General features: G+C 51.2%; 6 protein-coding genes and 1 non-coding gene across 7 annotated transcripts; 2 read left to right on the top strand and 5 right to left on the bottom strand.

The window, feature by feature from the left end:
- Window positions 1–52: 52 nt before the first annotated feature.
- Window positions 53–133, bottom strand: P168DRAFT_t146. The gene has a single exon. It is a non-coding gene; the product is annotated as a tRNA-Ser (tRNA).
- Window positions 134–1,492: 1,359 nt separating this feature from the next.
- Window positions 1,493–2,386, top strand: P168DRAFT_284633 (uncharacterized protein; the record flags this gene model as incomplete). Its single annotated transcript, XM_024836141.1, has 2 exons — window positions 1,493–1,880; window positions 2,019–2,386. The coding sequence occupies 2 exons, from the start codon at window positions 1,493–1,495 to the stop codon at window positions 2,384–2,386; spliced, it is 756 nt and encodes a 251-aa protein (XP_024689683.1).
- A 295-nt stretch (window positions 2,387–2,681) lies between these two features.
- Window positions 2,682–3,708, bottom strand: P168DRAFT_284632 (FPP/GGPP synthase family protein; the record flags this gene model as incomplete). Its single annotated transcript, XM_024836140.1, has 2 exons — window positions 2,682–3,548; window positions 3,598–3,708. 2 exons carry the CDS (start codon window positions 3,706–3,708, stop codon window positions 2,682–2,684), a joined length of 978 nt encoding a protein of 325 aa, XP_024689682.1.
- A 798-nt stretch (window positions 3,709–4,506) lies between these two features.
- Window positions 4,507–5,419, top strand: P168DRAFT_292972 (uncharacterized protein). Its single transcript, XM_024837712.1, has 2 exons — window positions 4,507–5,001; window positions 5,080–5,419. The coding sequence occupies exons 1-2, from the start codon at window positions 4,971–4,973 to the stop codon at window positions 5,214–5,216; spliced, it is 168 nt and encodes a 55-aa protein (XP_024689681.1). The 5' UTR covers window positions 4,507–4,970; the 3' UTR covers window positions 5,217–5,419.
- A 58-nt stretch (window positions 5,420–5,477) lies between these two features.
- Window positions 5,478–7,151, bottom strand: P168DRAFT_312927 (M28 family metallopeptidase). Its single transcript, XM_024839612.1, has 2 exons — window positions 7,005–7,151; window positions 5,478–6,938 (listed from the first exon to the last, which is right to left on the bottom strand). Exons 1-2 carry the CDS (start codon window positions 7,086–7,088, stop codon window positions 5,505–5,507), a joined length of 1,518 nt encoding a protein of 505 aa, XP_024689680.1. The 5' UTR covers window positions 7,089–7,151; the 3' UTR covers window positions 5,478–5,504.
- A 2,114-nt stretch (window positions 7,152–9,265) lies between these two features.
- On the bottom strand, window positions 9,266–11,796 carry P168DRAFT_292969 (uncharacterized protein). The gene has a single exon (XM_024837711.1). The coding sequence runs from the start codon at window positions 11,519–11,521 to the stop codon at window positions 9,386–9,388; it is 2,136 nt and encodes a 711-aa protein (XP_024689679.1). The 5' UTR covers window positions 11,522–11,796; the 3' UTR covers window positions 9,266–9,385.
- A 71-nt stretch (window positions 11,797–11,867) lies between these two features.
- P168DRAFT_292968 (DHS-like NAD/FAD-binding domain-containing protein) lies at window positions 11,868–13,096 on the bottom strand. The gene has a single exon (XM_024837710.1). The coding sequence runs from the start codon at window positions 13,056–13,058 to the stop codon at window positions 12,027–12,029; it is 1,032 nt and encodes a 343-aa protein (XP_024689678.1). The 5' UTR covers window positions 13,059–13,096; the 3' UTR covers window positions 11,868–12,026.
- Between the last annotated feature and the right edge of the window lie 445 nt (window positions 13,097–13,541).

Below are 13,541 nucleotides of genomic sequence, written 5' to 3'. Positions count from 1 at the left end.
GTCTTGTATCAAGCTCGATAAGGCAATAGAGAAAAATATTGCAAAAAATAATCGACAAGGGCCAGATTCGAACTGACGACCCCGAAGGGATAAGATTTCTAGTCTTACGGATTAACCGCTCTCCCACCTTGCCAATTGATGGGTAGTTTAGCGGAGGTTTGCTACATGACTGGTGAATAATTCAAATATGCTTGTTCGACCTTTCTGAACTCAGTGGCTTGTATATCTACATTTTTCTGTATTATTTACGGTCTAGAGTTTTTTGATATGTTAGAGAAGGCTTACTTATACTTTTTTTGAAATACTTCGATGCTCTAGGGTCTGTGCTAGAGCAATAGGGGTTGAATAGTATTATGGTGTTCGCGATATATATTTTGATTATGCGGTATGGTCTAACACTCCAGGTAAGAACCTCACTATACATATTTTCTACTACAACTAGGGAATTTCATTTGGTAGCTTTGAAGGAGATTTATATTATACACTTTTCAAGACACAGCGGTTCTATAAGCAATAGAAGTCCAGTTTAATCAAGCTCATTTCTGGGCCTACAGTAATAATAAACACCGGCGTAAGACAGGGCGGAGCACAACCTGATCCTATGGAGAATCACCATCTATGGTAAGATGTCCATATATTTCCATGATGCTAGAAACACCAATTGATGATAAGAATAAAATAATCAGAATTTGAATGAAGTTAAGGGGGACATCAATGGATCTATAAAAATGAGTGACAGCATTTCACAGAAGTCTTGAGAAAATCTCTGCCCTAGTATGGCCAATCAGCGTGTTGGACTGGCTACGATCACCACTTCCATAATGAAATGCTTAGATGTTTGTATCATGCTAAAATCTTCTAACTGCATGGTGGTTTTTAGGCTGGGTATCCGACCACGCGAATACGATCGACCCACGGTGTTCTCCATAATAATGGTAGTGTACCCCGGACACGAGCCCGCGTCTACCAATACTAGCATATATCGAATTCATTTCCATGACTTAAACGCTTGGCGCCAGCAGGGCGCATAACTTGGGGTATTTGTCGAGTTTACGTACTCCCATTATGCACCTCATATACTGCCATTGCTACTGGGTAACCAATTACCTAATTGCAGACAGTCCCAGGAAACTACCAGAGAGCCCTTCCAATCGCGCTTCAAACTAGGGAATTCGGAGGAAGTTAAAAATAATACATTATAAGGCAGTGCTAGCTAAGGCGTCCCATCCTTCCGCATTTCAGGAAGGGATCGCCATAATCATGGCCGACACCTCAGATGGAGTGCGCCGATCTCTCCATGCAAGATGTTATTAAGAATGGCTATCCTTCTGCGATCTTATTCTCCGGATGTCATTTGTTTTTGACTCTCCACACATACCCCGCCAAACCTGCCCTTCATATCTCCCCTCCGCCCGCGGATTCTGTCTCGCCCGGAAAACGAGGCCTGTCTTTACGAAAAAGGGGGAAGAGAAAGCGAACCATAGTCGAAAGGATGGCCTACAGAGCCGCATACAACTCCCCTGCCGGCTACGCCCTCCGCCGCAACGGCTCATGCCTCGCCGACGAAGAAATATCCTGCGGCAAAACATGGGGCGATTTCTCCGCCTGCTGCCCAAAGGGCACGAGCTGTCCCAGCAAGAATAGCAAGTGGAAAAATAGCATCTGTTGCCCCGGCGGGGGCAACTGCTCCAATATGCTAAAGAAACGACCGCATTGCGGCAATAACGAGACGTGGAACATGTTCGAGCATAAGGGCAATTTTTGCTGCGAGAAGGGCCAGACGGCGTTTTGGAATCGCGATATGGATACTGAGGGTTATGGGTGTGTGAGTGGGCAGCCGGATAACCCGCAGTATATGGTTTTGGGGCCAGTGAAACAGAGTATGTTTGATTTCTTCTACCGATCCTCTGTCTTTTTCTATAGAATAGTCGTGTATTGCTATTTTTGTTTCCCTTTATCCATCGTTATCTCATATGATTTCTTCTGCGCCAAGCGATGCTAATATTGCGGATTGATAGTAAGGGATGCCCCTGAAACCTCTGACTCGAACGAGATAAGCGGCGGTGCGATCGCAGGCGCTGTCGTCGGTGCCGTAGCTGGCGTGGTTATAATTATCGGACTCGTTTGGTTCTTTCTCCGACGACGACGACAGGCTCGCGCACGCGCACAGCCGCCATCATCCTTCCAAGACGAAGGGCGCACTATATCCCCGATGTACTCGAAACTCGACAATGGACAACCGAACGAGCTGCACAGTGAACCGGCGAAGGAATCGACCCGACCGCACGAGATTGACAGCATAACACCAAGAGAACTAGATGGTCAGAGTATCCCAGTTGAGATGGGGGATAAGTCGCCGGTGGAGTTGCCTGCTGGGGTTCGATGATAATGGTGGCATCTGTGGTATGGATTGTACATACTGTTGCTCGATTTTGGGCTTTGCTGTTGTTTATCATGATACTCAGGGATGTATATCCCATGTTAAGGATGAAAAGTTAATAAGGAGTGCTCGACAGGGCTATTCTAATACAAATTAATGACAACCAGTTAGGGCTTGAGAGCCTCATGACCACTTGAGCTGCTCTATTTGGTACCCACCTAAGATTCTTTGAACCTCTCGATATCTGATCAAGCATTGCGCCGAGAAATCTTACCAAGCAAGATAGTGAAAATATTCTTCGTCAACCTTCACTTTCGTCCAAATTCTCGATCTGTTCCTGAATCTCGCGCAACGTCCTGTCCTCAAACTGAAGGTACCTCCCCTTGATATCTAGCCCCGCAAAAATCTGCCTCACCCGAGTCTCATCTATCGCGCTCTTACGACCATATGAGGACCGTAGCACCTCCTGATGCGCAGGGTTGGCTGACCGCATGGCCTGCACTAGCACCCACGTGCACTTGTTATCTTGGATATCAGTGCCTATCTTACCCGTCACTGCAGGATTGCCAAAGACATCGAGGAAGTCGTCCTGGGCTTGGTAGTAGTTTCCAATGCGCATAAGAAGGTTCTGCGCTTGCGCGAGGTTTCCAGCACTGGCACGATGCAGATAGTGCAGCGCTAGCAAAGCGGGCAGACAAAACGTATAAGCGGAAGACTTGTGCGCCGCGACAAAAGACAGCAGCTCCTTATCCATAACGTCAAGGGCGATGTGGCCGTTTCCAGCGGCCGTGTCGACGATCTGACCAAGATCAGTTTGGAAACAAGTCTCTGAGAGCAGCTCGTGCATGTCGCAGTACGCTGGGTGACTTTGGAAGTGCTGTTTCAGCAATATAAAGATGGATGACCTGAGTAAGATAGAGTCGAGGCTGCCGGATAGACCGATACCCTCACGCTTGTACCAGCACGGCTGACCGCGGCGGACGTCGGAGTCATCGAGGATGTCGTCCAAGATGAGGAAGGAGGCGTGTAGGATTTCCGCCATCCAGCCTAGCATGCCGAGTTCGTGGAACTCGGTGTCGGTCAGCGGTCGTTGGAGGATCATCAACCCCGTTTCTATGACACAGAGTCCGCGGAGGTATTTTCCACCGGCTATATTGACTGTTAGACACTAGAACTTTGTCAGTTGGGAAATTGACAGACGGAGGGAATGGCTTTACTTTTAGGATTCGGTCGACGTGCTCTTTTGGGGTGCCTCTTCGTACGAGATCGATATTTAGGTCATCCACGAGCTGGGCCTTTACTGCCTCGAAATTTCGACGGTCTGCCATGTTGTATTCTTGGATTGAGAAGCTGAGAAAAACCAAGAATAGGACATAGTGGGACACGAATAGGGGAAACGGGCTTCTTATAGTGCTGATATGTCGTATCCTGCGAGCCAGGTGTACCCAGAGCTCAATCCCGGGGTCAACCTGTATGGTCTCCTGGGATTGGAAGTATCAATTATATTTCCAGGCTAGAGTAATTTGTGCAAATATTTGGTTGAAGAAATGCTAAGATACCTGTCTATGGGTTCCGACTGGACTCATTTCTTACATAGGACATGAATGGCACTTGTTCCATTACAATCTGACACAGTGCGATAACAGTATCCGCCTAATATGGAACAGTAGCAACCATGACCAGTACTAATCCAGGGATTATAGTTACTACAAATTACGTACTAGGTTTTGGCCTCTTTCAGATGGGGCATTTCCACCTCGCGTGACGATGTGAAGGCCATCGTACAGAGATGACCATCAACCCCTGTGGTGGAAGTTGCAAACTCAACGACATGAGGAAGTTCAATCTATTAGAAAATTAAGCAAGAATACATACAAATTACCTGGACAGGTATCCTCGGCTTTCCCTATACGATTCTTGAATATTTCTTTACCTTGTCTACCCTACTTTTGAACCGTACAACCCGAATACCTTTCCATAAACCTTCAGCATGACATCAAGATATCACTCTTCGAACGTCTACCATCTGCCCCAAGCGCACATGCTAGAAGACTTATTCGTGATGACAGAAAGTTAGAACTACTTATCAAGTTCGGTGTCAGTAATATCATGGGCCTGTCTAGGGCAACACACGACGTTGACCTATTCATCTTATGAATAGTTAAATGACATCACTGATGACTCAGCCAAAGTGCGGATAATCCAACTTATGCATTGCCCCAGATCGACGTCAAGGACCTTGGGGGAATGACAGGATGACATGCATGCAAATAACCCTAAGATAGTCAGACATCGCCTACCTAGAATCTTCGAAACGGCGATTCTCCCTCATCCATAACACCGCCCCAACGAACGGAGGCGATTGAAGTGAAATCCGGGATTCGGGGATCATACCGTGAAGCTCCACAACCTCGGCGACCGCCTGACTAATGCGGGGTTTATCGCTGTTTTTTCACCAGTTATCTATCTTTTTTCCCCTCCTTCGTCTGTTCTTATGAAACTGACCATCTTACTCTGGAATCCTTCTATCTCTGCTCTACAAGCTCCGTCTTAAGTTACTATACTATACATACTTATTGATATATTCACAATGTGCAAGAAGGCTACCTGCTCTAACTGCCGTACGTGTCACCTACCCTGGCCCTACCCCTCACCCCTTCCCCCCTCTGTCAGGAATACCAGTACTGACTTTGATATAGACAAGGCCACCTGGTGGGGCTGCGGTAACCACATTCCTACCGTCATGGATAGCATCCCTTCTGAGGAGTGGTGCACTTGCGCGCCCAAGGTGGAGCGCGAGGGAAAGGAGTACCCTCCCAAGGCTGATAGCCTTTGACTAGCTTTCTGTGCTGTTATGTAACGGCACATGCTATTACCACTACTGTCACTATCACCACTATTACTACCACCACTACGACAACGTCTCTGGGAGAAGCGCTTAGGATGGGAAGGGGGAGGGTTGGCTAGGTGGTGAATGTGTTTAATTTACTCCGCGTGGCATTGTATATACATACATCGAATTTTCATTGCTTTCTGTCCCTGACATGGAGGATTCCTGCCTCTGCTTGTATGAATAACTAAACCTAGGGAAGGAAGGAGGAAGAAGAAGAAGAAGAAGACAAGATTAGGCTTCCACCCGCGAGTGCATGCAGCCCGTGCCATGAACATGCGCCTTGGTCTTGGGAGCGCGGCGCGTATGCGGGCGGCCCTTATATCCCCGCTTGTGAGTAGCATGGTGCACGCTGGAGGCATTCCGAGGCGGGATGGTCTCCAGGCTCTCGGCATAGGTGGCCACGGCGTACGCCGTCGCCTTGGAGTTGAGCAGGTAAGCGTCGCTGTTGATGTTGTCCATGGTGTCGCCCTTGGCGTGGTAGTTCTCGTCGTAGGCAACGCCGGCCTCGCCGCCGAATAGCTCCGCCTCTTCCTCCGTCTTGACGCCCTCGGCGCCGGTGAACAGGCCGCCGGCGGGGATGTCGTTCTCGATGAAGGCTTGGTAGTCGGAGCGGCCGTCGAAGGCGGTCGCCATGAACTTCGTGTTGGCGATCTTGCCGTAGTAGTGCTCGAAGAGGTGCTCGATCTCGGCGGATCCCGGGGGACCCGACATGTCGAAGGAGGATCCATCGCCGTCGTAGATCATGAGAGCGTAGTTGGGCGACGCGATCATGTCCATGTTGAGGTACAGACGGATCTTGGCCTTCTCGGTCGCGTTGAGGCTCTCAACGTAGAAGGTGCTGCCCAGCAGGCCGAACTCCTCCGCCGTCCAGAAGCAGAAGCGGACGGCGTTCTTCACCTTGTACTTGGTGAGGGCCTTGGCGATGACCAGGTTGCTGACGATGCCGCTGCCGTCGTCGTTGATGCCCGGGCCGGCGTCGACCGAGTCGGTGTGGCCGCCGAGAGCGACGACGTTGTTGGGGTCGCCCGTCTTGGTCTGCGCGATGACGTTGAAGGTCATCCGGTCCTCCACCTTGCTGTCGACCACCAGGCTGGCTTTGACAGCGCCATCCTTCAGCTTCGTGGTGAGTGCCGCGCCATCATCCTTAGAGATACCCACGATAGCGGCGTATTTGCCGCGGGGGTCGACCGAAGCGCCGAGCGTGCCGCTCATGGAGCCTGCCTCATTGTTGTACACCACCACGGCAGCAGCATCGGCAGCAGCGGCCAGCACCGATTTATCAGCGAATGGGCAGGTCCCGCGCTGGACGAGCGCAATCTTGCCCGACACGCCAGCGTAGTCGGCCTTATCGCAGCCGACGTTCGGGATGACCGCCAGCTCGGCCTCGACCTTGACGCTTGGGCTGTAGGTCATGGTCTGGGCTTCCAGATCATCGCCGGAGATAGTCAGGGTCTGATCGGCGGTGGTCCATTGATGGACCTGGGGCTGCTTCCACACATCGTAGAAGCCCGTTGCCTTGAGTTCCTCGTAGAGCCAGTCGACGGTGTCATTGTGGGCGACGCCGCCGAAGACGCGGTTGCGCTCGGGGTAGGCATAGGCCATATCCTGGAGTTTCTGGGAACCGGCGAGGAGGGCGTCGAGCTTGATGTCATTGGGGAATTTGTGCTGTTCATACTATCAGCAAATACCCCTGTTTTTGTCCTTCTTGGAGGCTAAGCATCGAGAACCTACCGGGTCGACCTTCTTGGGCTTCGGACCCTTACCAGGGGTAGCCAAGGCCAGCGAGGCCAGGGAGGCGTAAAGAAGGTACTTCATCGTAAGAATAGGCGCTATAACGATAAGAACACGTCCATTGACATCGACAGAATTGTTTCGAGCTGCCAAGTGGGGTATTTATATCCATCGCAGCTGCCTCCGCAGTCTAGAGAGCTGTTGACCGCGCTGCTTGGCAGGCCGACGGACTCCCGGGTGGCTCGCTTGGGTTACATAGCCAAGCATTCGATCCCAGCACTGACACGAGAATGCAATATCGCGACGGCATTCCTAGACGAGGGGAAGCCCCAAGAGGCTGGAACATGCAGATAATCAAAGATCCCAATCTCGGCCAGGCCAGCGCATTGGTTGCTTACTCCATCGGTCACGGTTACGGCATCTGCTTCTTTCCGGCGGGGATGCCGCATCCAGGCGAGATGGCCTCGTACTGTGTCAGCTATCGCAACCCCTCCGTTTCATAATCCTGGTCTCAAATGATTTAATTAACTTTAATGCCCCTGTCAATCAATGCCCCATCTGAACCAGCCGTCGCACCATCCATTCCCGAGTTGTGTATCTCTTCCCCTCTTCCCCCAACTTCCCCCCAATTTGCACCGTCCCGTCTCCCAAGAAAGGTGGAAGCACCTCCATTATTGCCTGATCGGCCGGTCGCGAGAAGTACACCACGCTGTACCGATCCACCGTTGCCTGTAAGCCAGGGGCAGGGATCACGCGATGCTTGGCTGACTTCAGCGTCCCATTCCTGAATTTGACCATTGCATCGCCAAGATTGATAATGGATTATCTTGGGCGGATAGGTGCGGCTCAGAGTGATGTTGTGGAGGTGGTCTTTGGCCACCTGTTCGTCGTCATCTATGGTCCTCTTTGGGTTGTGTGTAACTCGAATGACGAATTGGAGGATCGTGCATTGAAGAATTGCGTGGCATCTCTCGTGGTAGATTGGTCCGTGGTCTTCACTGCACAGTCGGCTTGTATCCAAACAGCGACTTGCCCCTATCGTAGATACTGCATCTTCTCGTCGACAGGCGTGCCGAAGAGCTCCTTCGACAGACCGTGAAGCTGATCCGCCTCGTGCAGTAACTCCTAGCTGCTCGCGTCATTTTCCATGTCGAGATAGAAGAAGTCATCGCTCATGCATGCCGTCAGCACTTTCTAACTTTCCACCACGTCGCCTGCGGAAAGGGCCGCTTACGAAATGCGGGCGATGGGGATGGTAGGGGCATCGTCCGGGAAGGGCGGGATGTCCATGCTGTATGTGATAGGTTGGACTTGTGGGCGAAGATGGGATGAAAGGTTGCGACCCTTCTTTGATGTCAGGTAAGTCGGGGAATCAGCCTGGCCGCGTCATTTGGCGGAGTTTGCATAAATCTGCGGTGGTATAGATCTCCACTTTTCACCTCCAAATCTATTATGTATTTTTCAGTGAGTATAGCCTACTCCATGGAAATAATGGGCATGTGTTGGGGTAGGTAATTGGACTTGAGTTGATAATCGTGTTTCGGGTGGCTGGTGGTGCGTTGTGGGTGTAGTATGTCACAGGCGAGATGCATCACTTGATGGCTAGACACGGTCTTGGATAACCGAAAAAGGATCACATCACGCTAGATTCTATAAACGGATTGCCGATCAACACCCTCGATGTACACTCTTTCCGCCCCCAAGATGTTCCCAACGCGACAAGACCACATCCTGAAGAATGCCCGACCCAACGACAGGCTACATGTTTACAGGACTACTTCTATAACTCCGGTGGCGCTATGGTAGGGATTGATGTTCTACACAGATATTGGTATTCGTCTACGTCTAGCACATAAGTTATAGACTTGCCTTCATCTGGCTTGGAAAGGCATTATCGATCACCAAAACCACGAGGCCATAAGCCAGGAATATGGAAGGGTTATTGACCTACATTGAACCACATCCACACCAACGTCAACCCTTGTATTCTCATCATATGGCAAGTTACCCTGCGGTGGGGTCGCCTATTACAGTTAAGAGGGCAAGGGGTGTGGTTTCAGAGCGTGCTTTTGTGGGGTTGAGGACGTGTATTCACAATTTAGATGGAGTAAATTGGCAACAGGTTTGATATGTTTACTAATATAGGAATACCAAAACACTATAATCATGTTCAATTGCGTAGTAGGGTAGGTTGTAGAAAGAAGTGAAGGGGAATGAGCAGGATTTACAGGTGATGGTCAATCATGGCAATGTATCAAATTCCTAGAATGCATTCTCCGCATGCGAGTTCCTAGGAATAGCTAATTCTCTTCAGATAATTTCATTTCCAGTCTGCCTATTTCATACTATAACAATAATCTGAAGAGATTCCAGTATCACTCTCAGCGCGCAACGACCGCGTACATTCTGTCGGCATGGCCTTGGCCAAGTGTATGGCTGTCTGCACCATGGAGTTGCACGCTGATTATAGAACTGCCTTCTTGCACGACAGGCGCAAAAGAGAGCGGCGCGTACAAATTATTCAGGTCACGTACAGCGGTAAACGGTTGCTCCATGTGGTTAACAACATTGACACGGCCACCGGTAACCCATAGCTTCCGTAAGGCCGCGTCGAGAGCGGCTATGCTTGTCAAGCTGTTATTGACATCCACGCAGCTGTCATGCATCGCCCACTCGCCGACATAGGTGTAGCCATAATAGGCCGTCTTAGACCTAGTACCTTTCAGCCGGTGCACTGGCTCAAGTATCTGCCAGTTAGGAGCACTGAGTTTTGATCTGCCGCCATCTATCAAGTAGGTAAGGGCCTGGAGGCCACGCGGCAACAGAATTGCCAATTGTGCATGCGTATAGCCTCCAAGGTCAAGCATATCGGGCCAGATATTCTTTCCAACGCAGGAGAAAACGTGTGCAATGTGCATCTTGTGTACGTAGTGCCGCAACCGGTCTCGCCTGTTTTCAGCATCTAGCGACGATTGTATCCCAAAGTTCACATTGATAATATGAAATCCCGACAATAGTGGAGTGAGAGCGCGTAAATTGAATCCAGGGAGACAGAATGCGGCATGGTCATGGTGCCCAAAAGAGTTACGAAAACCGCATAGTTTCGTCATTGCACTCCAGTCATCTTCCTCGGGATACCCGAGATACTGATTGGACAAGCCGCCGTCCAGCATCTGGAGCCATCCTTGTGCAAAATCGACAATATTGGGGTCTTGCACATTAGTGGGATCACGGAGCCACCGGAGAACGTCCACCAGAGGCGCATCGCATGCTACCTTCCGTTTGTTGTCAACGCGAGAGCAGGTGTGAGGATGGCACGCATTCTCATAATCAACTGGCTGGCATGCTTGGGAAGTGGAAGATGCGTGCCCGTTAGCCTTTGGATTGTCATGCAGCGCCCGGAGTGCAATGATAACGGCGTCGTCGAAACCGAGAGGCCTGCGTTCTTGGTCCACTACCGGCCCACGGAGGATGGGGTCTCTGGGATTACCGCCGTCATCTTCCCATGCAAAATCATTGCTGCTGAGATCATGGCCGTCGTAAGTGCAGGTCGCTTGCTCAATGTCAAACATATCCCCAAGGCTACCCTCAGTTATGCGGGGCTCCACGTAAACGTGGCCCAGTGCGGCAGCCGTTTTGAACGCCTGATCCACCAGTCCATGTCCAAACTTGGCACGCAGCCACCTCTCGAGGTCTCTGAGACCTGCTCGTGTGAACGCAGCACCACCAAACACCCAGGAACGGGATGCGTGCTCGGTAATCATCAGTACCTGCGCATTGCCGCCGGGGTACAACTTGCGAGCATAGGCAGGCATCATGGCTGCTCGCCTGTCATTATCTGGACCACCGGGCCGAAAACGCCAATCATAAGCAGCAGCCCCTCCGGGGACACATATTGATATAAGGGCCTGTGCTGCCACACAGCTCATATCATACGGGAGATGGACTGGAACGTATCCTGGGTAGCATGTCATCGCCGCGGAAGAGTTTGTCAGGTCGGCAACGCGTACGTCCCATTCCGACACATTCGGATACAACGAGGCGCTAGCCCCCGTCTCGCGACAAAGAAGAAGCTGCGCCGCGCGCGTCAACAAGCCGAGGACTGGTGCAGAAGTAGCCGCTTCCTCGTCACGGCCCATGCTTGCCAGAACACTAAGTGCGTTTGCATGGCCACTGAAATGTGGATTCTTGATCACAGGTGTGCACGCATTGAAAGAAGCAGCCTTCTCGGGAATACTGATTGGAACATGGCATACGTTGGCTGGCTGTACTGGGCTGACGAAATCGTCCGGCTCTGGTTCATGAGAAACATGACGCTCATCGGGGTAGCCGTAGCGCTCGTTGTTGATGCCATCGCCCCGAAGCTCATCAATGTGTCCGTCAGACGAGACAGAGACATCAGCCTCAACCTTAACGCCCTCGGGGGGCTCTCCGCCCGGAAACTGGCCAAGTAAGTCTGTAAGCGAAGGTATTCCAGTAGCCGCCATGGCGTCGGTAACTCCCGCAGGGGTAATCATCGCGGTAGGAAGAAACCTTTAAGGATAAGAGGAGAGAAAAGGAACAGTAAAGTCAAGAAAAGCCTAGTCTTTTTACCGCACGGAGTCGTAGAGGGGGGTATGAAAGTGGGTTCTTGAGGAGAACGACGTAGAGACCTAGATCTTAGTGCTGATGGCGAGAGACCTGAGGCATATGATGAATCTTCAATTTCTCCACGATAAGGGAGATGTGGGATGTGAGAGTTGTCGAAGGAGGAAGGCAGGAAGCTGCAGAAAATTACAAGAAAGGAAGGAAGACTTTGAGAAAGCGGAATTTGCGTGCCTGCCTTGAGGTTCACGCCACTTCTTATACTCTTCTCTATTTAGTGTAATCGTATCATCGTGACATAGAGGCTACCTCAGAGGCGCACCGACGTCATGCCCGCTCTTGCTAGTACCAAAACAACATGAACAACAAAAAGCCACTGGTTTCATTGCCAGAAAGTTTAAGTCGAAGGTTTCCCTTCCTGGCACATACACACTGATTTCATGAGGTAGTAATAGGGCCGTTTGGGCCAGACAAGGAACGTAACTGCCTAAAGCGAACCACACACTCCATGTTCGTTGATTTCGAACCCAGATGCGCTTCTAGCATTCGCCGATGTCCCTCCGGCACTTGCCTCGAGCCTTCCATCTTCTTGGCCAGTTTCTCAATAGATTCATCCAATAATGCCATAGTGTCGACCTCTGCTCCAGTCGGTTTGGCTGCAACTGCCCCAGCCCATAAAGATTCCAGCTCATCCCTCCAACCGAAGGCATCCGCTAGTTGACGGACACCGTCGTCGCAGGCCCCAAGAATGGACACATCCGACGCTCGACCACCGATCCCGCCCACGGTGTCCATGTTCAGAAGCACCCGCGGCACGCCGTCAGGTACCTGGGGAGGCAATCGTGTGCAGGGGTTCACCTTCAGACTGGTCCCCATGATGAGCATGAGGTCAGCCTCGCGCACCTTTGGCTCTTCCTCCTCAAACCGGGGGGCGACCGACTCCCCGAAGAACACGACATCGGGCTTGACTGCCCCGCCGCACTCCGCAACCAGACAATATGGCACGTCGCCTGAATTGACAGCCTGCTGCATTAGGTCATCCGGATACGGCGTCTTGCACTTGTGACACCGCTGGCTCTTCCAGTTGCCATGTACGGCCATCATCTTGTCACCAGGAACGCCTGCATCCAACTCCAACCCGTCGATGTTCTGCGTGAACAAGAAATGCAACAGGTTCTTCTTGGCCAGCAGCGCCAGAAATGCATGCGACACGGTCGGCTTTAGGTTGACTGGATTACGAGCCCGCGCCAGCGCGTAGAATGGCTCGGGCGTGTGCCCGAAGTAGTTGATGTGGAATATGGCCTCGGGATAGGGCAGACATAGCGGAGCCAGCTTGGCGTATAGTCCCGTCTCTGGGGTGCGGAAATCGGGGACGCCTGCGGCGGTAGATATCCCCGCGCCAGCGAGAACAACAACGCGGTTGATCTGACCGGCTTTGATCTTCGATGCGATAGTTTCGATGTCTGCCATGGTGGAGGTTCGTTCGACGTGGGTAATGAGCCGAGAGGTGATCGAGTGTTTCTGGGTGATATGAGTAGAAACTGGAAGAGTTCGCAGTGCGAAGGACGAAACTTATAATATGTTATTCCCGTGTCTGATCTGTTACCTAGGAAACAGACATATCTCGTGGAATCGCGTTGTCCAACGCATCTCACGAGGCTGTGCTTATGCTGGCCAGAGTGGGGCAGAAAGGGAGGATTGTCGCGTGTTGATCGCCATTGTTTACCGTCGCCTGTCCGCTGTCGCGATCTTCAGTGTTTCAGGTGAATCTACTCTGACATGGATCCATTCTCTATGTGTCCTGGACTCATGGGGTTCAAGACCATGATCGGACGTTGCAGACCTGTCTGTATATGGTGGGGAAATGTGGGGAAGCATTGTGCTAGATTTGTCAGCGTGTTTTCTATCGCGTCAAGGCTTTGATGTCGATCTTTCTTCAGCATCAACTCGGAG

This window comes from Aspergillus campestris (assembly GCF_002847485.1).
Source record: "Aspergillus campestris IBT 28561 chromosome Unknown P168scaffold_12, whole genome shotgun sequence".
Lineage (NCBI taxonomy): Eukaryota > Fungi > Ascomycota > Eurotiomycetes > Eurotiales > Aspergillaceae > Aspergillus > Aspergillus campestris.
The sequence above is the reverse complement of the archived record's forward strand: the minus strand, read 5'-3'. Positions and strand labels throughout refer to the sequence as shown.